Source organism: Cnephaeus nilssonii (assembly GCF_951640355.1).
Source record: "Cnephaeus nilssonii genome assembly, chromosome: 11".
NCBI lineage: Eukaryota > Metazoa > Chordata > Mammalia > Chiroptera > Vespertilionidae > Cnephaeus > Cnephaeus nilssonii.
Window position 1 is genome coordinate 13,060,272 of NC_137082.1, and position 24,051 is coordinate 13,084,322.

General features: G+C 44.6%; 1 protein-coding gene across 1 annotated transcript in view; it reads left to right on the forward strand.

Annotated features, from left to right (window-relative positions):
* The window catches only part of APMAP (adipocyte plasma membrane associated protein), a 42,817-nt gene extending 21,520 nt beyond the window's left edge, over window positions 1-21,297 (forward strand). Inside the window, exons 3-9 of the mRNA XM_079784741.1 lie at window positions 1,214-1,329; window positions 8,581-8,673; window positions 10,352-10,468; window positions 12,052-12,226; window positions 12,797-12,931; window positions 13,379-13,571; window positions 18,841-21,297. Of these exons, the coding sequence (XP_079640867.1) occupies window positions 1,214-1,329; window positions 8,581-8,673; window positions 10,352-10,468; window positions 12,052-12,226; window positions 12,797-12,931; window positions 13,379-13,571; window positions 18,841-19,050 (1,039 nt within the window). The 3' untranslated portion in view covers window positions 19,051-21,297. The remainder of the gene's footprint in view (window positions 1-1,213; window positions 1,330-8,580; window positions 8,674-10,351; window positions 10,469-12,051; window positions 12,227-12,796; window positions 12,932-13,378; window positions 13,572-18,840) is intronic.
* Window positions 21,298-24,051: the final 2,754 nt, after the last annotated feature.

Below are 24,051 nucleotides of genomic sequence, written 5' to 3' on the forward strand. Positions count from 1 at the left end.
GCTCAGGTGGGGATAGGCTGACAATAAACAACAGAAGTGAGAAGCTGAAAAGGGCTAGAGTGGGGGGAGCTGTGCTTTTGGGGGAGCTGTTGAATATTAAATTGGATGGTCAGAGCAGGCCTCACTGAGAAGATGAGGGTGGAAGGAACAGCCAGCATGAAGGACTTAGGATGGAAGATGCCTGGTACAGTCAAGAACCAGCAGGGAATGGCTGGTGTAGAGGGGCAGAGTGAACTACTAGGAGAGGAGGAGAGAGAGGTGACAGGCCAGATGAGAGGAGGAGAGAGAGGTGATAGGCCAGATGGTGTGGAGCTAAGAGCCACAGCAAGGACTTAGGCTCTGGGTGAGATGGGGCCGTCACAGGGCTTTAAGCAGATAAATGGTGTGTTCAGACTATTGTGCTCACATGGGCTGCAGGGTTGAGAATGGACTGTAGGGGACAGGGAGGAAGCAGGAAAGAGAAGATGGTGGCCTGGAGCAGGGTGGTAGCAATGGACATGGGTGAAGGTGTTCAATGATGTCTGTCTTTTGGAGGTGGCATCAGCATGATTTGCTGGTAGATTGGGAGAAAGTGTATTTGCATGTGGGTCAGAAGGATCTAGGAAGAGGGCAGAGTTCCCGAAGCCCAGTCTGAGTGAAGGGAGGGAGGCAGGGCCCAGTGGAGGCTGTCTTCAGAGAAGTCAGGTGGGTCCTGAGGGGGCGGTTCTTATATTGGACGATGGGAGGCAGAGCCAGTTCCTGGACTGCTTCCTCTCGTTTCTTCTGTCTTCTCCATGAAGGAAGGTCATAAATTGTGAGAGGTCAACAGGACTCCCTCCATCTCCATTGGACTTTAGTGGGAGGGCAACCACTGGGAGTATAAATGCCAGGGTGTGTGAATCAGAGGGTGTGAGAAGGTCTAACCTGCTGTGAGGCATTGGACCGGTGATGAGAAGTTCAGGTGAGTGGAGGCCCTGGGGTGCTTTTAGATGGCAAGTGATTGCAAAAGTTCTTGCATTAGCTGTATTTATATTTTCATTTTTATTTAATACTATGACCTTTTCTAATATTCTAAGCCAGTTTTTTTTCTTAACCTTTGTGTTTCTGGAAAATACGGATATTATTGGAATGAACCCTCTTTATCAAATGGAATTATGCATGTCATAGGTCCTCAGTAAATACGTTCTAAATGTATTTTCTGTAGACAGATCCCTATAATTGCACTATTTTGCAGCTTCAAAGAACCCCCTCTCTTGCATGGTGTTCTGCAACCAAATACGAAGTTACGACAGGCGGAAAGACTATATGAAAATCAACTTATTGGGCCAGAGTCCATAGCAAATATTGGGGGTAAGTAAACCCCTGGAACTGTGGAGTCTGACTGGGTGCCTTCAAGGCTGTCTGTTGCTTGAATGGGGGCTTTGTAGGAGCAGCCACCTTGGAGGAGCTTTCGACTTCGTTAGCTGTGGATGTGGGATGTGCATGTGCTTGTTGAGCAGACACCCCGCGGGAGCATCTCGGCTCTCTGAGTTGTGGGCCATTTTAGTCCTGGGTGATTTGAGTTCACGTCTATGGAATACTTTATTCTACTCAAAGTATATGACCCATTAAAATGGAAGGAAAAATGAAAAATGCAAACATTGATGTTTAGTTCATTTATCAAAGTTAAGTAGGTATTTCTTGACAGGACATTGTTTCTTAGCTTGGTTTCTCTTTGTATCAGTTTCATTTTTGAAAAGAATATAAATGATTCTCAATATTTCCACCAAACCTAAGAATTAGAATTGGGTCTAGTTCTAATACTTGAGTATTAAGCTTTGGAATCAGTCAGTGAAAGATAAATACCACATGATCTCACTCATTTGTGGAATATAAAGAACATTATAAACTGATGAACAAAAATAGATACAGAGGCAAAGAAGCATCGAACAGACTGTCAAACTACAGTGGGAATGCAGGGGAGGTTTGGGGGGGAGGGTAAGAGATCAACCGAAGGATTTGTATGCATGCATATAAGCATAACCAATGGACACAAGACACTGTGGGGTGGGGGTGGGGGGGGAGGATGTGAGGGTATGTGCCAGTGGGTAGGGGAGGTCAATGGGGAAAAAAAGAGACATATGTACTACTATTTGTAATACTTTAAACAAAATAAAATTTAAAAAAAGATAAAGGAAAAGATGCTATATTTAAAATGGTGTGCGAATTTCTGAGCAGCTGAACTAAGCACTCTGCTCCTCATTCCAAAGTCCGATATGTTTTCTGCGAAGTAGTTGTGGACATTGCATTGGGGGTGCTCCTCTGTTTTGTTTTGAAGGCAGGTCAGAGCCGCTTCTCACATGACATTGACTGCTTGTCTTTCCCAGACCTGCTGTTTGATGCAGGAGCCCAAGACTGGTGCATTTTTTTTTCAGTATATTTTCATTGACTTCAGAGAGGAAGGGAGAGGGAGAGAGAGAGAGAAACATCAATGATGAGTGAGAATCATTGATTGGCTGCCTCCTGCACACCCCACACTGGGGATTGAGCCTGCAACCTGGCCATGTGCCCTGACTGGAATCAAACCGTGATCTCCTGGTTCATAGGTCGACACTCAACCACAGAGCCACACTGGCCAGGCAAGACTGGTTTATTTTTGCAATTGTTTGTTTGACTTGAAAGTCAAAATTGTTTCAAGAGTGATAGGTACTTCATGGTAGAACTTCATATTTCCTCTAAAAATATATTGTTTATTATTAATACATATTACAAGTTTTGTGGGGTTTTTTTTGGGGAGAAAAATCAAATATTGGAGATCAAATCTGGAACTGGGAGGAGTTAAAGTGATTTTTTTAAAACTTTCAAAGAGAATGCTTTTCTTGCTTTTCCCCTTTTCACTTGGGCTAGCATCTCATTGTATTCTGTCACCAGATAAAGGAGCTGGTTATCTTCTTGGTGACAGCTCTGGTTAGGTACAGAGGGGCCTATCTAGTTAGCCTCCTGCAGGTGTGAACCCCAGGGAGGCTCCCAGGGACTCGTTGCTGCTGCCTCACTTGGAAGTTATCCTGAGGGATGGCTGGCGTGTTGCTGACATTGGAGGGAGGCATCAGCCCCAGGAGGTACTTAGTAATCAATCACCAATTAATGTGTTTTAATAAAAAAAAAAAGGTTTTATTTTTTAGAGCAGTTTTAGGCTCACAGTAAAATGAAGAGGAAGTACAGAAATATTCCATATGTCCCCTCCCCCCACATATGCACAGCTTCCCCCATTATTAGCATTTCATACCAGATGGTATATTTGTTATAGTTAACACATTATCATCACCCAAAGTTCATAGTTTACATTGGGCTTCACTCTTGGTGTTGAATATTCTGTGGTTTTGGACAAATGTATAATGACATGCATTCATTATTTTAGTAGCATACAGAGTAGTTTCACTGTCCTAAGAAATCCTCTGTGTTCTGCCTAGTTATCCTCCCTTCCCTCAACTTGTCCTGGCAACCACTGATCTTTTTACTGCTTTTATAGTTTTTGTCTTCCAGAATTTTATATAGTTGGAATCATACAGCAGGGAGCTTTTCAGATTGGCCTCTTTCACTTAGTCATATGCATTTAAGGTTCCTCTATGTCTTTTCATGCCTTCATAGCTCTTTCCTTTTTATTCCTGAATAAAATTCAATTTCCTAGACATATTACAGTTTATTTATCTGTTCACTGATTGAAGGACGTCTTGGTTGCTTCCAAGTTTTGGCAGTTATTAATAAAGCTGTTATAAATATCTGCATGTAGATGTTTGTGTGGACATGTTTTCAACTCATCTGAGTAAGTGCCAAAGATCATAGTTGCTAGGTCTTGTGGTAGGAATATATTTCATTTTGTAATAAACCACCAAACTGTCTTCCAAAGTGGCTGTCTTAAAAGTCAAGTAGTGACAGTCCTCTGTTCTTCAGTATAGTGTTGGCTATTCTGGATCTTTTGCTTTTCTATATTTAAACTTTATAATCAGATTGTAGATATGTATATTAAAAACTTGCTGGGATTTTTATTGGAATTACTTTGAATATGTAAATCAAGTTAGGAAGAACTGACATGTTGACAATATTGAATCTTCATATCCATAAACATGGGATATCTCTCCATTTATGTATTTTTTTGGTCTTTCATTAGAGTTTTATAGTTTTTCTCATATAGATCTTCTAGATATTTTATTATATTTAGACCTCTACATTTCATTCTTTTGGATGCTAATGTAAATAGTATCCTGTTTTTAATTTCAAATTTTACTTATTCACTGCTGGTATATATAAGAAAGTGATTGACTTGTATATTATCCTTGTATCCTACAACTGTGCTATAATTGCTTATTAGTTCTAGGAGGTTTTGTTGTTGATTCTTTTGGATTTTCTACATAGAGAATTTTGTCATCTGTGAACAAAGACAATTTTATTTTTTCCTTCCCAATTAGTATCAATTTTCTTTTTTTTTTTCCTTGTCTTATTTCATGAGCTAAGACTTTGCCGCAGTTCTTGTTCCAGCATTACAAAGGGTTCAGCAATCTGGAGAAAGGCTGTGCTAAATAAGAGTCCAAAGACGAAAGATAATTTTGAAAGGCATTGGGGGTCAGAGGAGCTTCAGCTAAAGGAGCTAAAGTTCTAAGTTCCCCTTGTCTCAGGACCCTTGCTTTTTATTAACACAACTAGAGGCCCAGTGCATGAAATTCATGCACGGGGGCGGGGTGTGTGTGTGTGTCCCTCAGCCCAGCCTGTACCCTCTCCAATCTGGGACCCCTTGAGGGATGTCCGACTGCCCGTTTAGGCTTGATCCTAATGGGATCGGGCCTAAACGGGCAGTCGGACATCCCTCTCACAATCCAGGACTGCTGGCTCCCAACTGCTTGCCTGCCTGCCTTCCTGATTGCCCCTAACCGCTTCTGCCTGCCAGCTTGATCACCCCCTAACCACTCCCCTGCCAGCTTGACTGATGCCAAACTGCTCCCCTGCCAGCCTGTTTGCCCCTAACTACCCTCCCCTGCTGGCCTAGTTCCCCCCCCCCCAACTGCCCTTCCCTGCAGGCCTGGTCGCCCCCAACTTCCCTCCTCTGCTGGCCTGGTCACCCCTAACTGCTCTTCCCTGCAGGCTTGATCGCCTCCAACTGCCCTCCCTTGCAGGCCTGGTCCCTCCCAACTGTCCTCCCCTGCTGGCCATCTTGTGGTGGCCATCTTGTGTCCACATGGGGGCAGCCATATTTGACCACATGGGGGCAGCCATCTTGTGTGTTGGAGTGATGGTCAATTTGCATATTACTCTTTTATTAGATAGGATTTGTCCTAAGGCAAGGTGGAGATAATACACTTCAAAGGGTAGGGTACAGAAGCATTGTCAGATTGGGGAATACCCTACGGCTGTTCAGGTGTTTGGCCAACAGGAGGCAATAACATGTAGATTAAGATGCTGTGAGCTGTCTGGCAGCAAATAATCATCCTATTCAGGTTTGGGGGAAGTGCCTTTCAGCCATTCCAACAGGTGATTACATATGTGACTCAGCCCTTGTTGAGCCCCCAATTTTTATCAATCTTTTGATGAAACTCTTGTAATTATGACATGCTAGAATTGGCTCCTGGAAAGACTTCTAATACAATATTGTAAGTGAAGGTGAGAGGGGACATCCTTGTTTTAATCCTTATCTCAGTGGGAAAGCTTTTAGTTTGACACCATTAAGGATGTTAGCTGTAGTTGTTGTTGTTGTTTTAATAGAAGCTCTTTATCAAGTTAAAGAAGTTCCCCTCTATTCCTAATTTGCTGAAAGTTTTATCATGAATAGCTGTTGGATTTTGTCAGATGCTTTTTCTGCATCTACTGATATGTGATTTTTCTTTAGCCTGTTGATGTTGTGGGTTACTTAATTGATTTTCAAATGCTGTCCAAGGTGTGTGAGGCTAGTTCAGCATTTGAAAATCAATTAAGTAACCCACATTCTACAAATTTTGATAAATTGCCTTTTATTCTATTTAGTTCAGTTGTTTGGGTATATAATTCTTATTTTTATTTTTATTGATTTCAGAGAGGCAGGGAGAGGGAGCAAGAGATAGAAATATCAATGATGAGAGAGAATCATTTATGACTGCCTCCTGCATGCCCCCTACTGGGAATCGAGCCCGCAACCCAGGCTTGTGCCCTTGACTTGAATCGAACCTGGGAGCCTTCAGTCAGCAGGCTGACGCTCTATCCAATGAGCCAATCCAGCTAGGACTGGGTGAATAATTCTTTTTACACACTGTTGGATTAGATTTGCTAATATTTTGTTGAGGATTTTTGTTTCTTTGTTTATGAGAAATATTGGTTTATAGTTTTCTTATAATGACTTTGGTTTGGGTATTAGGGCAATGCTGGCTTCAAAGAATGAATTAGGAAGTATTCCCTCTGTTTCTGTCTTCTGGAAGAGATTATAGAGAATTTGTACCATTTCTTCCTTAAATTTTTGGCAGTAGTATTCACTGGTGAACCCATCTTAGTCTGGTGTTTTCTGTTTTGGAAGGTTATTAATTATTGATTCTTTTCTCTAATAGATATAGGCTTAATCAAATGATCTTATTTCTTCTTGTATGAGTTTGGGCAGATTGTGTCTTTCAAGGAATTGGTTCATTTTATCTAGATGACCAAATTTTGGGGCATAGGGTTGTTCATAATATTTCTTTATTATCTTTTTAATGTCTTTGGGGTCTGTAGCGATGTTCCCTCTTTCATTTCTGAAATTGATAATTTGCATTTGCTCTTTTTTGTTCTTATTTTGGCTAGAAGATTATCAATATTATTGATCTTTTCAAAGAACTAGTTTTTAGTTTTATTGATTTTCCGTATTGATTTTGTTTTTAATTTTATTGATATTTGCTCTAATTTTTATTTCTTCTGTTTATATTATTTATTTATATTTATATTATTTATATTTATTTATTTTTTTGTTTCCTAAGATGGAAGTTTAGATGGTTGATTTTAGGTATCTCTTCTAATAATGCATTTGGTACTGAAAATTTCAAATGACTGCTTTTACTGCATTCTACAAATTTTGATAAATTGCCTTTTATTTTATTTAGTTCAAAAAATTTAAAATTTCTCTTGAGATTTCTTCTTTGACCCATGTGTTATATAGAAGTTTATGTTATTTAATTTCTAAGTATTTGGGGATTTTTCCAGATATCTTTCTGTTGTTTTAGTTTAATTTCATTGTGATCTGAGAATAGGTATTATGTAATTTCTAGCTTTTTAAATTTGTTAAGGTATGTTTGTTATTCCCCCAAATGTGTTCTAATTTGATGAATGTTTCATGTGAGCTTGAGAGGAATGTATATTCTGGTATGCTTGATAGGTATTAATTATATCCAATTGATCAATGGTGCTGTTTAGTTCATCTATAGCTTTACTGATTTTCTGTGTGCTGGACCTCTCCATTTCTGATAGAGGGATGCTAAAGTCTCCGACTCTAATAGTGGATTAATCTATTTCTCCTTGTAGTCCTATCAGTTTTACCTCATGTATTTTGACAGTTTATTATTAGGCACATACACAAGTTATTAAAGATAACTTCATGGAGAATTGACCCTTTATCATTATAATGTCATTCCCCCCCTCCCCCTTGACAACTTCCTTGCTCTGAAGTTGGCTGTCTGAAATTAATATAGTTATTCTAGATTTTGTTTGTTTAGTGTTAGCATGATACATCTTTCTTCAGTCCTCTGTTTTTAACTTACATGTGTCTTTATATTTAAAGTGAGTTTCTTATAGACAAGGTATAGTTGAGTACTTTACTTTTTTTTTTTAATCTACTTTGACTTAAAAGTCTCTGTCTTTTATTTGGCATATTGAGACCACTGATGTTTAAAGTACAAATTGGTGCAGTTGGATTAGTAGCTACCATATTTGTTACTGCTTTCTATTCATTGACCTTATTTTTTGTTCCTAAGTTTGTCTTCTACTCTCTACCTTTTGTAGTTTTCAAGGTTCATTCTATTTTCTGTTTTTTTCCTTAGCATATTAGTTACTGTTATAGTTTTTTTAGTGGTTGCCCTAGAGTTTATAATAAATATTTAAAACGATGTAATGTTTCATGAATTTGCATGTCATCCTTGTGTGCGGCCGTGCTAATCTCTGTATTTTTCTAATTTTAGAGTATGTGCTGTGGAAGTGAGCACCTATTGTGCTTTAATCTTACCCTGAGGGACCTCCTAGCAATTATTCTCTTTTAGTTGGATCTGATCACCTCAACAGCAGACACTGATGTGAGGCAGACATGAACATGTGCCCCTGAGTGCTAGCCCACGAGCCTGTACTCTTCTGAAAGTAGAAAATCCTCATGGTTTTATCACTGCCTGGTGTCTGCTGCACCCTTGCTTCAGTGTTAGGTTCAAACCCACAGGCAGATGCCTCAAAACCCCACAATTATACTGCTGCACATTTTAAGGACTTTTTGTTCCCAGACATCACTTCTCCTTCATCTTCAGAAATGCTTTTTCTTCTCTGGAGGCGAAAATGGCCAATAAGCCACATATGTTTTAGAAGAAGGTAATATGATCACAGTTCTTAGGCGAACCCAGTAACACTCTTATTCTTTTTATTTTTTTTAAACAGATGTGATATTTACTGGTACTGCAGATGGCCGGATCATAAAAATTGAAAACGGTGAAGTAGATACTATCGCCCGGTTTGGGTCGGGCCCATGCAGTAAGTAGTCACAGTCCTCCCCATGTATGTCTCGTCCCGTCATTTAGAAAGGTGCCAAATAGCCTTGTGTAAGTCAGGTTCACCCTCGGAGAAAAAGAGCCCTGATCATATGGCGGTAGGCTGATCTGAGTGTTATCAGGTGCTCTTCATTTGCTGGTGGTCCTTGGACCTCATGGTGTCCGGTTGTCACCCTTCATTGCAGTTTCCCAGCGAGGCAGTGGCCATGGCACCTGCCGCTTACTCTTAGCTCCACCCCTCTCCATTCTGCAGAGGCCCGTGCTCACTTTTGAGGTAACTTGAAAATAAATAGGTTTGTTGGAGTGCTACCTAGCAAAGCAGTCGGCTTTGTCATTACTCGGATACTTAAATGTGATTCCTGCATTAGCTTCTTAGGAATTTCAGCAGTGTCATTCAAAGTGAAGTCACTGGAATTTTAGAAAACTAGAGTAGAAAAATCTTACTGTTTAAACATTGGTAGTCCTGATTTCTTCTTATCATTTTTTAATAGCTGAAAAATTTTTTAAATGATGCATTTTCATTGTGAAATGCAAATAACACAAAAATACAAAGAAGAAAGTAAAAATCACCCCAGAGTCTTCTCAGATATAGTTGTTATTAACATTTTAGTGAATCACTTTTCAGATATCTTTCTGTTCATGGATACTCACAGCCACCCATGGTTATATGGGGTGGACTCACTTTACATTTGGTTCTTTAATCTGCCTTTTTCCACTCCATATTTTGGCTGTAAGTGTCCTCTGGTAAGCACCCTGCAGTAACCACCCCTCCTCCTGTTGTAACCGCCTCTGCAGTGAACACTCTGCAGTAAGCACCTTGTAGTAAGCATCCTGTTGTAAGCACTCCTGCAGTGAACGTCTGCTGTTAGCACGCCATTGTAAGCACCCCACAGTGGGTACCCTGCAGTAAATATGCATTGCCACAGTTTTTTTAAAATCCTCACCTGATGATATGTTTTACTGATTTTAGAGAGAGAAGGGAGGGGCGGGGGAGAGAAAGAGAAACATCCATGTGAGAGAGAAACCTTGATCAGCTGCCTCCCGCATACGCCCGGACCGGGGATCAAACCTGCAACCTAGGCATGTGCCCTGACCAGGAATAGAACCTGCAACCTTTTTGGTGCAAGGGACGGCACTCAACCAACTGAGCCACACCAGCTAGGGCCCCAAAGGTTTTAAAAGAGTGTAGGTAGTAGAGCAAGTGAGTTAATCTAAGGAATAAAATAGAACTCTCCCTTTATGCCAGGTGGAGAGAAAACCATCATGCTACTAGATGGGCAGGGTATTCAGATCAGCCGTTGGGATGAACCTCCCAGCTCCTGAGGTTCTGTGGGGATTCTGGAATCGAGGCCTGGGTCCTAATGACATTCCTGTGTTAACTATTCAAGTCTTGGGATGCTGATGTGAACATGATTCTTGGGTACCAGTTGCTGTATATATGTACAGATTTAGATTCTCAGGTGGTCCATCTGGACATGCTGGACAATTGTCCTAAATTCTAGGTGCTGGAATACTGGGGTGTGGGTCTGTATCCCATGGCATGTTATATAGAACTATGCATAAATTTAGGAAGGGATGGTGGGATGAGGTGCTTGTACACTAATGCGGGCACAGACAGAATCTTAGACCAGCCACTGATTCCTGTCCATTTGTTTCCCTAGAAACCCGAGACGACGAGCCTACTTGTGGAAGACCCCTGGGCATCCGGGTGGGGCCCAATGGGACCCTTTTTGTGGTTGATGCATACAAGGGACTATTTGAAGTAAATCCCTGGACACGTATGTGACAATATCTTATTTCCTTCTGGGATGATTTCAGATTTTTTAAACAATATGTACATAAGTGAACTTAATAGAAATTGTTCAATACAGTCAGCTGGAGACTCTGATATTTCTTACTCATTGAATAATACTGCAAGCATCGCCTTACAAATATCAGCTAGTATAAACAATCACACAAATCCTTACTTGTGTGCATTTAGTCAGTACCCTAATTTCCTCCAGTGTTTGTGTTTTAGCCACAGGTCTCAAGAGGACTTATTTTGCAGATATTAGACTTCCTCCATCCATCTTTATATTTCTGTCTCTCTTTTTTAAAAAATAGTATTTTTATTGATTTCAGAGAGGAAGGCAGAGGGAGAGAAAGGTAGAAACATCAATGATGAGAGAGAATCATTGATCGGCTGCCTCCTGCATGCCCCACACTGGGGATCGAGCCTGCAACCTAGGCATGTGCCCTGACTGGGAATCGAACTGTGACTTCCTGATTCATAGGTCGACCCTCAACCACTGAGCCATGCTGGCTGGGCTTTTTGTGTTTCTCTTGACGTATTGTCTTCTTGTTTGTTTTCTGTCTCTCAGTCTTCTTTTATCCTTATCCTTCGTCTATGTCTTTTCATTTTCTTTCTCTAGCTTCTCCTCCCATTCCTTTCCCCTGACTGGTCATGATGTTATCTTGACCAGTGGTATAACATTCGCTGTATGTGCTTTGGCAGGGGAGGGACGTACCATGGAGGAGTTTATTTTCATGGGTGGTGCGTTGGGCCCTGGGTCCAGGCACTGCAGACCAACTGCATGGGTCTGCCATGCCATTGGCTGGCTGTGCGACTATGCAATTTACTTAGTCTCTCTGTGCACACATTCCTCATCTATGATAGGGATAATGTAGTAGCCTGCCTTGTGGGATTGTTGTGAGGATTTAAATGATATACACTCAATAAATGTTCTACTATTTAAAAAACCTACTACTTTCTTTTAAAAAAAATAGTTTTTTTATTGATTTAGAGAGAGAAGTAGGGAGAGGGAAAAAGAGAGATAGAAACATTGGTGAGAGAGAAATATTGATTAGCTGCCTCCTGCACACCCCTACTGGGGATCAAGTCCGCAACCCGGGCATGTGCCCTGACCGGGAATTGAACCGGTGACCTCTTGGTGCATAGGATGACGCTCAATCCACTGAGCCTCACCAACCGGGCTACTCTTATTTCTTTATTTAAAAGCAGATGAGTAGAACATTTTGTATTTCTCTCAAACAAACAAATCGAATGTTGCCTTTTACCTAAACTTTTAAGTCAGTTGGTCTCAATAAAAGAAAGTTCCTCATCCTCAGAGGGTTTTGCTTCAATGTAGTTTAAAAATATTCATCAGCTAACTGATGAAAGAAAGGAAAACACTTTATTGTAAGAAGGAATACATCTTTTGACATATGGCATGGGGAAGTTCATTTTAGTTTTTCTTTTTAAATCAGGCTAATTAATATTTCAAAATTATTGTGATAAGAGTTCTTAGAACGAAAGCAAGTCACTCTCTTCTTTCCTCCCTTCCTTCCTTTCCTTTTTTCCTTTTCTTCTTTGCTACTTCAGGTGAAGTGAAACTGTTGCTGTCCTCTGACACACCCATCGAGGGGCGGAAAATGGCCTTTGTGAATGACCTTACAATAACTCGGGATGGGAGGAAGATTTATTTTACGGATTCCAGCAGCAAATGGCAAAGACGAGATTTTCTGCTTCTGGTTATGGAGGGAACGGATGATGGGCGGTGAGTGTGTATTTCACATCTGCTCAGTGAGATCATCAGTCAGGCAGGGTAGCTTTAGCAGAGCGGATTGTGTTTCTGAGCACAATATTTTAGCATTTCAGATAGGACCTTAATGGCTTCTGGAAATGGGTGATGGATGCAACAGAATCGAGCAAGGTGACCTTACTTTCTCTTTGATGCGATGAATAAAAATAGGCCTGTCCGTGTGAGGATGTGGTCTAGGCAGTCTGGGAGAGACCTACAAGCAGGCCTGGGTTTTAGGTCATCTCTCTAAAGGGGACTCAGGTGAGGCTGGAGCCATGGTGGCCCTGTGGTGTTGAGCCAGCTTCCAGTCAGTGAGAGAATGACTGGGGGATGTCTGAACAGGATGCCTGGGGCTACCGTGGGTGGGGAAGGACTCCTAGGGGTTAGCCTGGGACCAGGTCTGAGCAGGGGACCACCAGGGGCCTTGTCACTCCAGTGTGAGGCTGAGTCCCTTTCCGCAGGCCCCTGCCCAGAGGTGAGCCAGGCTCCAACCCAGCAGGGGGTGTGTGGACTCCCGGTGTGACCCTTTGCTGTTGGCACCCACAGCCTGCTGGAGTACGATACTGAGACCAAAGAAGTAAAGGTGTTACTGGACCAGTTGCGGTTCCCTAACGGAGTGCAGCTTTCTCCTGAAGAGGACTTCGTCCTGGTGGCAGAGACGACCATGGCCAGGATAAGGAGGTGCGTGTGGCGTCGCTGAGTGGTCCGTGTTCACCAGAGAGCCTTGTGCCCAGGGTGGGTGTGGAGGTGTCAATTGAGAAAATTTGAGAATCGACAGGGCACCTTCTCCTTTGTGTAATAATGACAAACATCACACTCAAGGGTGTGTTTTCTTTTCCCCATGTCTCAGCCTACTTGAGTGTCGCAGTGTGGGAGAGTCTTAATTTAATGCTGATGCACATCCCACGTGCCTTCCCTGTCAGTGGGTCTTGGCCCACCAACTTTTCCCTAACTGCATCTAGCTGGGCCCAGTGCTCGAGTGCCTCTTTCTGCAGCTGCACTTTTGTTCATAATGGACATATAGTTGTTTCCATAAACTTATTGGAACCAAGACTAATTTTGTGGTTGGCTAAAATTTTTTCTTAAATTGGGGGCTGCTGCTCATATCTACTTGGGTGAATTTTTCAGAGTCTACGTGTCTGGCCTGACGAAGGGAGGGGTCGACCTGTTCGTGGAGAACCTGCCTGGACTCCCAGACAACATCCGGCCCAGCAGCTCCGGGGGTTACTGGGTCTGCATGTCAACCATTCGCTCCAACCCTGGGTTTTCAATGTTGGATTTCTTATCCGAGAGACCTTATATTAAAAGAATGATTTTTAAGGTAACTGAAAACTATAATTCTAAGATCCAAAACTAGAATTAGAAGATGCATCTCATTATGATCTAGTTTGATTTATAGCTCTAAAATTCTAGTTCTGCTTATAATATTTAGTACTTTTGGTGATTTCTTTAAAACACTTTTTATTCTTCAGCATGACATGAAGCTTAACCATTTGGACCCTTTGATTTTTTTTTTTCTGGTTTTCTGGTCTAGACGTTTTTATCATCACCCTCACCATCATGACCTTTTGGTGTCTCTACCCTGCCTGTCAACCTCCCTCTTTCTGCTCTGAGATGGCTTTTTAAGGCCTCCCTTCTCCTCCAAACCCTGGATCCCGGCCTTCCCCTCCGTGTCAGCAGCTAGCACTGCTTCTCCTCTAAGGGTTACCAGGTGCCTCTTCCTGTGGCCATACGTGTAACTCACCCATCTTGGACCCATGCTGCCCTGCTCCCTCCTCCCTTCTGGGAACCTCCTGCCAGTCACCCCTCTCTGTAGGATTTTGCCCTTTGACATCTTAGCACACCGGATTCTTCCCCATTTAAAACAAATCATTCACCCTTGCCAACGGCCAGCAGACCATTCAACACAGCCTTTAAATGTTCATCATCCTACCCTTTCTTCCAGTGGCTTCCATGAAATGCCCCGAATGTAAAACACATTTTACAATGGGGACGAGTCACTTGCTGATACAGGTACTTCCTTCCTATAGAAATTTTATTTTCTGAAAAGCTTCTTTTTACAGGCTGAATAGTATTTGAAATTGATATTGAATATTTGCATAGATATGAAAATATTTATAACTTAAAGTCCTGAAAGGTAGCAGGCAGCAGTTACTGAGGCCATGTGGTGCCAGGCCCTGTGTTTGGGCCCCAGTGAGGGGCTGCATACACCTGCTCGGTCAGGCTGTTCCATGGCCTTCAGTGTTGTTCTGAGTTTAGTGGTCAATGTAGCAAATCCTGATCTGTTCAGAAGTAACACATCCTCCTCTATGTATGGTTGGCTTCAGAGCCAACATCTGTTTCCATTGGAATCTAGGAGGAGGCAGAAGGGTAGGGTGGCAAGAAGAAGAGTTCTGAAGATCACACCAGCTGACCAGATGTGGTCTCTGCTTCAGTTTCTCCATCTGTCAAGTGGGAAGAATAATAGCATTTCAGTACGTGCTGAAAACATATAATGTGAATATACACATAATGCCCTTAGCTGAGTGTAGTAAGTGTTCAGTTTCTGGCCCCCTTAGCTTTTCTTCAGCCAGGATGTGGCCCCTTGGTGGTGCGTGATAGAATGTGTGCTTCATCAGAGCAGGTACTTTTTCTGTTTAGTTTACTCCTTTATCCTCAGCACCGAGAACAGTGTCTGGCACACAGTAGATACTCAGAAGTTTCTGTTGAATAAATGAGTGATTAGAGAGCTGAGACCATAGTATGAGATGAGCTGGAGCAGTGGGATGTGTTCCTGGTGACAGAGAACATGGTTGGGGTTCCTGGGGCAGGAGAGCTCAGCATCTTTGTGTGACCTGAGACATGACAGACGGATAGCAGGTGGGAGAAGCGGGTGAGGATCCCAGCCTTGTAGGAGGTTAGATTTTATTCAAAATGGGATCAAAGTCATTGGGGATTCTTTATTTTTGATACAATATTGGACATAGAAAAGTAGCAAGAAAGGTATAAAGAACTTTTTTCAAGAACTGTTTGCAAGTAAGTTGTTGCCTGATGCCCCTCAGATACTTAGTGTATTTCCTACAACAAGGACACTCTCCCTCAAGACCACCTGCCCAGACAGGAAAGTTACATGAACACCTGCCACTGTCCAACCACGCAGCCCATTCAGGTTGCTCCGGTTGCCCCAGGGATGTCCTTTAGTAATTCAGCCCAGGATCAGACGTGGCCTCCAGTCAACACACCTCCTTATTCTCCTGCGGTCTGGAGCAGCTTCTCAGTTTTGACCTGTTGGAAGGTTATGGGCCAGTTATATTTCAGGGTGCCCCTCCATTTGGGCTGCCAGGTGGTTAGAGTCAGGGTATGCCTCTCTGGCAGAGAGACCACAGAGTGCAGCTGGGTTTTCAGTGTGTCCTGCAGGAGGGGGTGATGCCACCATGTCCCATGCTGGTAGTGCAGCGTTCATCACTGATTCGGGGGTGAATGCCAGCTTCTCCCCTGTGAAGCCTCCCTTTTCCCCTTTGTAATTAATGAGTATTTTGTGGGGAGGCCTTTACTTTTTTAAATTGTATTTTAATTAATATTATTTAATTTATTTATTGTGGGGAGGCACTTTATAACTAAGTAAATATCAGTATTATCTCATGGTTACCTATTTTACTCAGTGGGTTATATAATCTGTTACTATCATTATTTATTTGTTATTTCAGAGAGAGGAAGGGAGATGGAGAGAGAGAAACGTCAATGATGAAAGAGCATCATTGATCGGCTGCCTCCTGCATGCCCCCTACTGAGGATCGAGCCCGCAACCCCAGCATGTGCTCTGACCAGGAATTGAACCATCCTGGTTCATGGGTTGGCGCTCAACCACTGAGCAACACTGGCCGGGCTATCATTATTTACTGTGATACTTTGATTGTCCAGCTGTGGCCACTGAGAGCCCTTCAGTGTGGCTCCTTGGCCTTTGGACATGCACCTATCATTCTTGGGGTGGTTCCTCACTTCCTGGCACCACATGTTCAGGCTCATCTCATCCTTTTTCCACCCTAGCTCTGGAATCAGCCACTTCCTCAAGGACCTGGTTCCTTCTAGAGGAGATCTGGGGCTAAGTGGGCACATACTGCTCCCAGGCCCCCTCATGGACAAAGCAGGGAATGTATTTTGCATGTGTAGTCATACGTGTATACACATATATGTACAATGTACATACACACATTTACACCTACGTTTACTTATCATCTGTTTATTTAAATTGAAAACCATAAGTAATGCTGGTATCTCTACTTCCAGCTTAATACCACATCTATTCTAGTTTTCTCCCTTTCTTATTTGTACTTCCTTTTTCTATTAGTGAGAAACCTGGATCCCCTTATCCTTCATACCTATTTGATCAGATTCCCCAAATGTCACCAATTTGTAGCCATTGTCCCCTGTCCCATGGTCTCTGCTAGGGCTCTAGCACCACCCTGGGCCTTCTCCCTCCTCGTGGCCATGTTATGGGGCCAGCCTTTCTCCTGAGGGGCTTTGACACCTGCACAAGCTCCCCAGGTAAACACCCTCCTGCTTGAGCTCTGACACCCCACTCCGCGTCACTGTCCTCTCCCTTCCCTCAGTGTGGACTCCGCCTCACCTTGTTCAGACTGACTCTCTGGACCAGGCCACTGGGGTTCCCCCACCCTCTGCACACACCTGCCTCACTTGCCCCGCAAGCTGCTTCTTGACCGAACTGTTTGAGAGGGGAGTAATGTGTTACAAAGAAGGCTGGGAAAGATAACTGTAGCTGCTGTGTGGAGAACAGTCTGTAGCAGGGTCCCACTGCTTGGGGAGCCCGTGTGGAGGTGGTGAGCGTGGCCAGAGCCCAGGGAGGGGCTGGTAATGCACAACAGATGACAATACCCCTGGGTGCTGGCTTGTAGGCTGGAGAGAGGGATTAAGTGTGAGGGCTGAGTTCCTGGCTTCAGCAGCTGGTGTCAGGAGCCCCATCTCCTGAGCTGGGGAGTCTGTTGAGTTTGAAGAGCTGTTAGAAAGTCCAGGTGGAGATGGGTCCCAGGTAGTGAGGAATTTAGCTCTGGGCATTGGACATGGAGGCAGAGATTTGAGAGCTTCCTGGGAAAGTGACTAGTTAAACTAACGAGAAGGGATGAGATCTCTTAGGTTCAAGTTGGAGAGAGGAGGACCTATGGCTGAAGGGAGGTGGGATTACATGGGTCCTGGAAAGCCTTATGGAATATTTTGAGCTATAATGCAACTTGATCTATCGCTATAGAACCTTCTAGACCACAGTCGATTTGTATGTCTATTTGAACATTTCCAGTGACTAGGAGACATTATTCATTGGACATTTGTAATTGTGTGACTATTTCCCCTTATATTAGAAGGCAGAACTTTGCTATTGATTTTCATTTGCTGTTCTTATGCAGTGGTGTCCTTTGTCATCATTTTCTACATGTTATCCTTCTGCTCTGCCAGAAATTTATGTATCTCATCATGTTTTTCCTTGCTAAAACCTTTCAATAGCTCCATGAGCCTCTTGGCCCGGCCGAGCCACGGGCTAGGCTCCTGGAGGTGCCTGCTCAGCGTGGGAGTGTTTGATCTCTGCACTGGCTGCAGGAGAGCCTAGAGCTGCCTCATGTCTCATAGGGCAGGGACTGTTCATGTGACCTGCTGAGGTTTTTGTCTTTAACATGAACTGCTTCCAGATCTCCATCATTTGCACCTCGCACAGTTGAAATATCTTAAATATAATCAGGGCTTGGCATTTAGTCCAGTCGGGCTGTGCTGGTTTTAACCTGGCATTCTGGGGTTGATGGCATGCTAAGTCTCGGCCTCATGTTGTATCTTCCTCATACGTGATTTGTGCTTTTGTGTTCAGCCAAGGCATCCAGAGACACCTACATTGCAGGATTGGGGGGTATTGAATAAGGGCTGTTGGATAGCCACTGTCCTCATGCCGGGTTAGCCTTGCCTCTTGTACGCAAGTAACAGGAGGCGCCTTGGCCTAATCTGCTCCGGGGAAGGGGCAAGGCTGGGGGAGACCTGCTGTGGGACAGGCCCTGTGCTGGGAGTAGGGAACTGGTTTGACCTGGCTCTGCCCTATGTGGCTTCCTCGTTACTGGAGGAGCTGGGCCCTTTCTGGATAGTGAGGGGTTGTGGGGTCTGTTAAACAATAAAATTCAACTGAATAAATTTTAAAGAGCTTATTGGCTTTTTTTCAATGATTCATGAACTGGGCAGCATGCATTCTAACAGATAAAAATCAGCTCCAAGAAGCTGTACAAAATGAGAGACTTTCATAGGTAGAAGGGAACAGGAGTAAGGATGTCACACTAAGGAAAAATCATGTTGGTGGCTGCAAGGTCACTTTCCTGTAGGGGGCGCAGGGGCGGTCAGGCAGATGACCTAACTAGTCCTCATCAGGGGACTGATTCCTGACTGACTGGCTTAAGATTCCATTTCTGGGGGAGCCTAAACGGTACATAAATTAAGTCTTGGTTTGGTGATGTGGGCTTACTCTCAGCGATTCCATTGGGGGCCTGTTGTCTTGTTTTTAAAAGGTCAAATCTGCTCACATTCTTATAGTCAGTAGGTCAGCTCACACTGTGCTTCCCTTCCAGCTGTTTAGTCAGGAGACGGTGATGAAGTTTGTGCCACGGTATAGCCTCGCCCTGGAACTCAGCAGCAGTGGCACCTTCCAGAGGAGCCTGCACGATCCTGATGGGCAGGTGGCCACCTACATCAGCGAAGCGCACGAGCACGACGGGCACCTCTACCTGGGCTCCTTCCGGTCCCCCTTCCTCTGCAGACTCAGCCTTCAGTCTCTTTAGCCACCCCGATGGCAGCCCTGATCGTGGCTGTGCCAGGAGTTGGCACATGGCACCACCTGGTCCAGGAGGCACCATGGACACAGCCCTTTTCACCTGTAGCACTGTTCCTTGGAAGTGTGGTGTGACCCTGGGGATGTATGTGCCCCTGTAGGACAGACTCACCTGGGTTTGACTTTGCACTTAGAGGGAAGCATAGCATATGCCATTGGAAGATACGTTCATGGAAAGCCATTTTCTCTAAAAAAATTCTAAGTACGGCAATTCTTTAGGACTTGGGGGACATCATGCACTTTTAGCAGACCTCAGGGTTTTGATGGGTAGAGCAGTAGATGAGTTGTCCAGGCACTTGTTTTAGCTACTGGCTCTGTCCTGCCAGCCTCAGTATCTTCATTATGAAACAGGGTAATGCCTGCTTATGGGGAGGAGCAAAGGAAGGGCCAGGAGTGCTCAGTGCAGAAAGTGCCTGTGCAAGCACTGACCTCAGCACGACTTCTCCAGAGCTGTGCGGGGCACGGCCTCCTCCCTCCCCCGCACCCCCCCCCGCGACTCCCCCCGCTTTCCCCCGCCTTCTCCTCCCATTGCTTCCAACCCCAGCCTCCAGCTCATAACAGGGTTTTTAAAAAAACTCCTGAGTCCCATCATATAAAGGCAGGGGCCTGAGTAAGTGCATAGGAGAAGCATGTTGATTTCAAAAGCTCCAAGGGGCCCACCCGGGTCAGTCTCTGAACAACCTACCACACAAATGAATGACCCAGCAGCGGGGTGAGTTTAGGGCAGACCTATTTACACCTTTGTTCCTCACCTCTAGACCCATAGGTGTGAATAGTACAGGTGTTAATGTCCTATTTGCTTCAGTGTCAAAAGCCCAAAAGTTGCTGTATGTCTACACACTGGTCATAATTTTGTCAGGGAGACCTCTGTAGTGACGATAATTAAATAAACTTTTATGTCGATTAGCCGTTTGTGATGGTGTTGCCTAGGAGTTTCTTCTCTACTTTAAATATAATTATCAGTGACTGGAATCTGACTCCATCCTGTGCTGATGTGAGGATTGTTTTGGCTGGGATCATGTTTAGGGTCAAGCAGTTCCTCTGGGTTGCTCAGGACCTCTCAGGGGCAGCATCGGCCTCCGGCCATTGCCTCCCGGCCTCCATTCATTCTTGGGTAAGTTGATAGATAGTACACTGCTCCCTATTTTCCAACCTACAAAGTGGGGCTAATATCTGTTTCTGAAGACATGTCCTGAAGGACAGTTTGGGCTTCTGGGAGTTTTTAAGAACTGGACTAGACAGTATTTTAAATAGGTAATGATACAATTCAGAGGGCATTGAGAGCTGTGGTAAAATCTGAACCTTGGTGTCTTGTCACACTGGCTGGCCTCCAACCCCTCCCCTCCCTTTTCCAGTGCAGCTCCCTCCACTCCATGCCCTCCCTGGTCAGCCTGATTTTGGGGGAAGGAAGTCCGGAGTCTAGCGGTGGACTCATCTCGTGTCACCCTCCTCCGGCTGGCTTTATGTGCAGCAACTGTAGAACCGAGTCAAAGACTGGCTTCAGTCTAGTTGGTGCAACCCGTATCGTCTCAGATGAACGACTTACTATTTATGTAACTTTATAGGAAAGGAAATTGAGTAGTGATTAGTAAATATTTTAAATAGATAATGTTGTACCCCATATAGTAAGTATATAAGAATAATAGGGTAAAACCCCATCATTCTGCCACAAAAATCAATTTAAATGTTTGGGGCCTAAATAAGTAGACATCTTTTAAAAAAATTTTAAAAATTGATTTTAGAGAGAGAGGAAGGGGGAGGGATAGAGAGATAGAAACATCAAAGAGAGACACATCGATCAGCTGCCTCAAGCATACCCCCCACTGGGAATCAAACTGGGAACTCTTGGTTCATGGGTTGGCACTCAACCACTGAGCCACACCAGCCGGGTGTAAGTAGACTTCTTGATTGAGAAGAAAGGGCTTTGCTTTTAGTGCTTAATTTTTACTGTTACAAAGAAGCTGGTAGATTGCTTTTCACAGTTTTCAGCAAAGGAGTCTTGATTTGATTTAGGTGTTGATTTTTTGTCTCAAAGTGTCATTTCCTGTATTTTATTTGGTAGTTTGCCACGGTGAGGTGCAAAATATAACCTTATTAGGTTTGAATATGTGATACGCTTTTATTGTAAACAAAATTTGGATTTGCTCTAATGTGAATTACTAACATGGTTTTAAAATTAAATCAAGTTGTTCATTCACTGTGTGCCTCTTTATTATCTATCATAAAAACTCCATTACGGTTCATTACTGCTTTTTATAGGACAGAAGACCCATTTTGATATTTTTATTATGACTATACACTTGCAGAATGTGTTTAGAAAGTGTTTTCATGTACTCAGACCAAGGAGACATGGCCTCATTTTACAGGTAGGAGCTGAGGCTGGTGTGTAAATGACAGTCACAGCCAGCACACAGCTGAGCCAGGATCTGTTCTGTGACTGGAATCTGCTGGGGAAGCTGGGAGAGAGGCTGGGTGGCGTGAGGACCTGGCTCTGCGGTGGCCACCACCCAGCCCGAGGGTCAGATCCTGACTGCACATCAGAGTTCCCTGGGCTGCCCAGCTCCCTGAGGTGGGCTGGGCATTATTGTGGTTTAAACTTTCAGAGGTGGTCACCATGGCCAATGGTGAGACTTCCATCACAGTCTGAGCTTATCTGCAACCTCAAGAGGGCCCAGGCTGCGTGAATGTCTAGAGCTGGGGGTGCCTGAGGAGGAGGGTGGAGGGCCGTGGCCAGGGAAAGCTAGGTCACTTAGGACATGAATGACAGAATTTTGATGGTTTTGAGAAAGTGTTTCTTTTTGGTCATAGTTCTAGTGTGTCTTAGAATACTGGGCACTTAACTTGGCATGTTCTCCATGACAATAACATCAGGTGATGGTACAGCTTCCCTCTGAGGCAGAGTAAAGCTGATGAGTTTTTAAAAACAGAGTTGGGTTTGCAATTCAGGACTTGAGGTCATCACTGGTTGACATCCGCCACCTGCGGTCAGGTACACTGTCTCCATGTGGGGCTTGGTTTCCTCTGTTTGAACCCAGGGCTCACTGGCTCCTTCCCCGGTGGGGCTTTGGTGTGCTGAGTCCCGAGAGAACAGTCTTTCACCGTGGTCAGAGTTAGGAGGATGGGAACATTGGGCGGAGCCCACACAGCCAGTGCACGCAGCGCCTGCTCTCCAGAAAGCTGGGGCAAATGTCTACGGGGGTTTGTTTAGTGGACACATCTCTGCAGAGGACAAAGGTACGCCAGCTGCTGATTTCCAAATTACAAGGCAGCTTCACCCTGGCTTGCCACCCAGCCCCTTTCCTTCTGGTGTCATGATGGAAGGTTTAAGAGTTATCTGAAGTCAAGCAATTACTTCTGTGAGGGACACTGCATAAAACAGATGGGGATTGGGGGTGATAGAACTGTGGGTGCATTATAAAGTAGAGCCCCTTTCTACCTGGAATTCGGTCCTGAGGACCTCAGGGAGGGAGGTTTTGCAGAAGCCCGAGGCCGGGGTACATAGTCCACTGGCTTCTGTCTTGGCTGGTTTGCCATAGTTCTAAGACTTTGTCAACTTACAGGAGGCAATAAATTCCTGGACCCAAGTAGTGGTGTGAAAATCGTGGGTATACATTAGGGTTCAAAGAGAGTTCTGAGATGGGGTTTGAGGCTTTCCCTTCCCTGCCAGGAGGGAAGGTTAGCCCATAGCCTTCTGGCTGGGCAGGGGCGGTGGTGGGTGGGGAGGCGGGGAAAGAGGGTTCAAATGCAGCTCCCAGCAGGGGTGCTGTGAGGCTGCGAGGCAGCTCTCCCCGACAGCTTCCCTCCTGTGAATTCTCATTTCTGACCTGCCTGTAAGGCCAGTGGCGTGGGGCTGTCTGGAGGTCTGAGTAATTTTGGGACAGGCCTGGCCTTGATGAGCTCTGGTCTGTACTTACGTGTAAGTGAGGACTGACTGGGAGCTCAGAATCTGGGGTCCTCCTCATTTGCTGCATTATCTTGCATAAGTCACAAAGGCCCCCGTGAGCCGTGTCCTGAAGCCGCCCTGCTTACACTCCTGGGGTTGGTGCTCCTGCCATCTTGTTTATGTAGGGGGTCAACAGCACGGAGTGAACTCGCTTATCTTTATGAAAGGACTGCCTTCAGGGGCCTTTGGAATCATAGGATAAATTAAATGTCTGGTGTCATAGTTGCTACCCCTGTCCCTGAATTAAATGACCAGAAGGAGGTGAATCAAGGCAGCAAAAAACATTGAGGATTTGGAATTACAGTTTTCCGTCATCACTGAAGGAAGCTGTGGGTCATTCATTTTGGTTATTCACGTTGATCAAGTTTATGACGTGTGCTAAATTGCCATACGTATTTAATGCGGATTTCCTTTTTCCTGTGAATGATCAGGTCCATATATATTTTTAAAGGCAGCAACATATTTTGTACCAGCCCATAGTTTGAAGAGGGCCTCGGGAGGAAGAATTCCAGAGGGGGGCCTGCATCTCCACCAGGCTTACTGGCGTGGGGTGTCTGGGGACATCTCTGAGCGAAGCCTCGGGGCTCTCAGCCTTTGGCATCTCCTGGGCTTCTGCTCTGGGGTCCAATCTTACACCCATCCAGGGCAAGCGCGAGGCCTGTCTTACACGGACCCTGGGTGGTCTCCTCCTGTGCCCCAGTGCAGCATGTCCACCCTACCTTGTCTTCCTTCTCCTGGGTGAGTCTGTGTGTGGGTGCTCCCTCTCCTGGGTGAGTCTGTGTGTGGGTGCTCCCTCTCCTGGGTGAGTCTGTGTGTGGGTGCTCCCTCTCCTGGGTGAGTCTGTGTGTGGGTGCTCCCTTTCCTGGGTGGGTCTGTGTGTGGGTGCTCCCTCTCCTGGGTGAGTCTGTGTGTGGGGGTCTCCCTCTCCTGGTGGGTCTGTGTGTGGGGGTGCTCCCTCTCCTGGGGGGGGTGTCTGTGTGGGGGGGGTCTCCCTCTCCTGGACGGGTC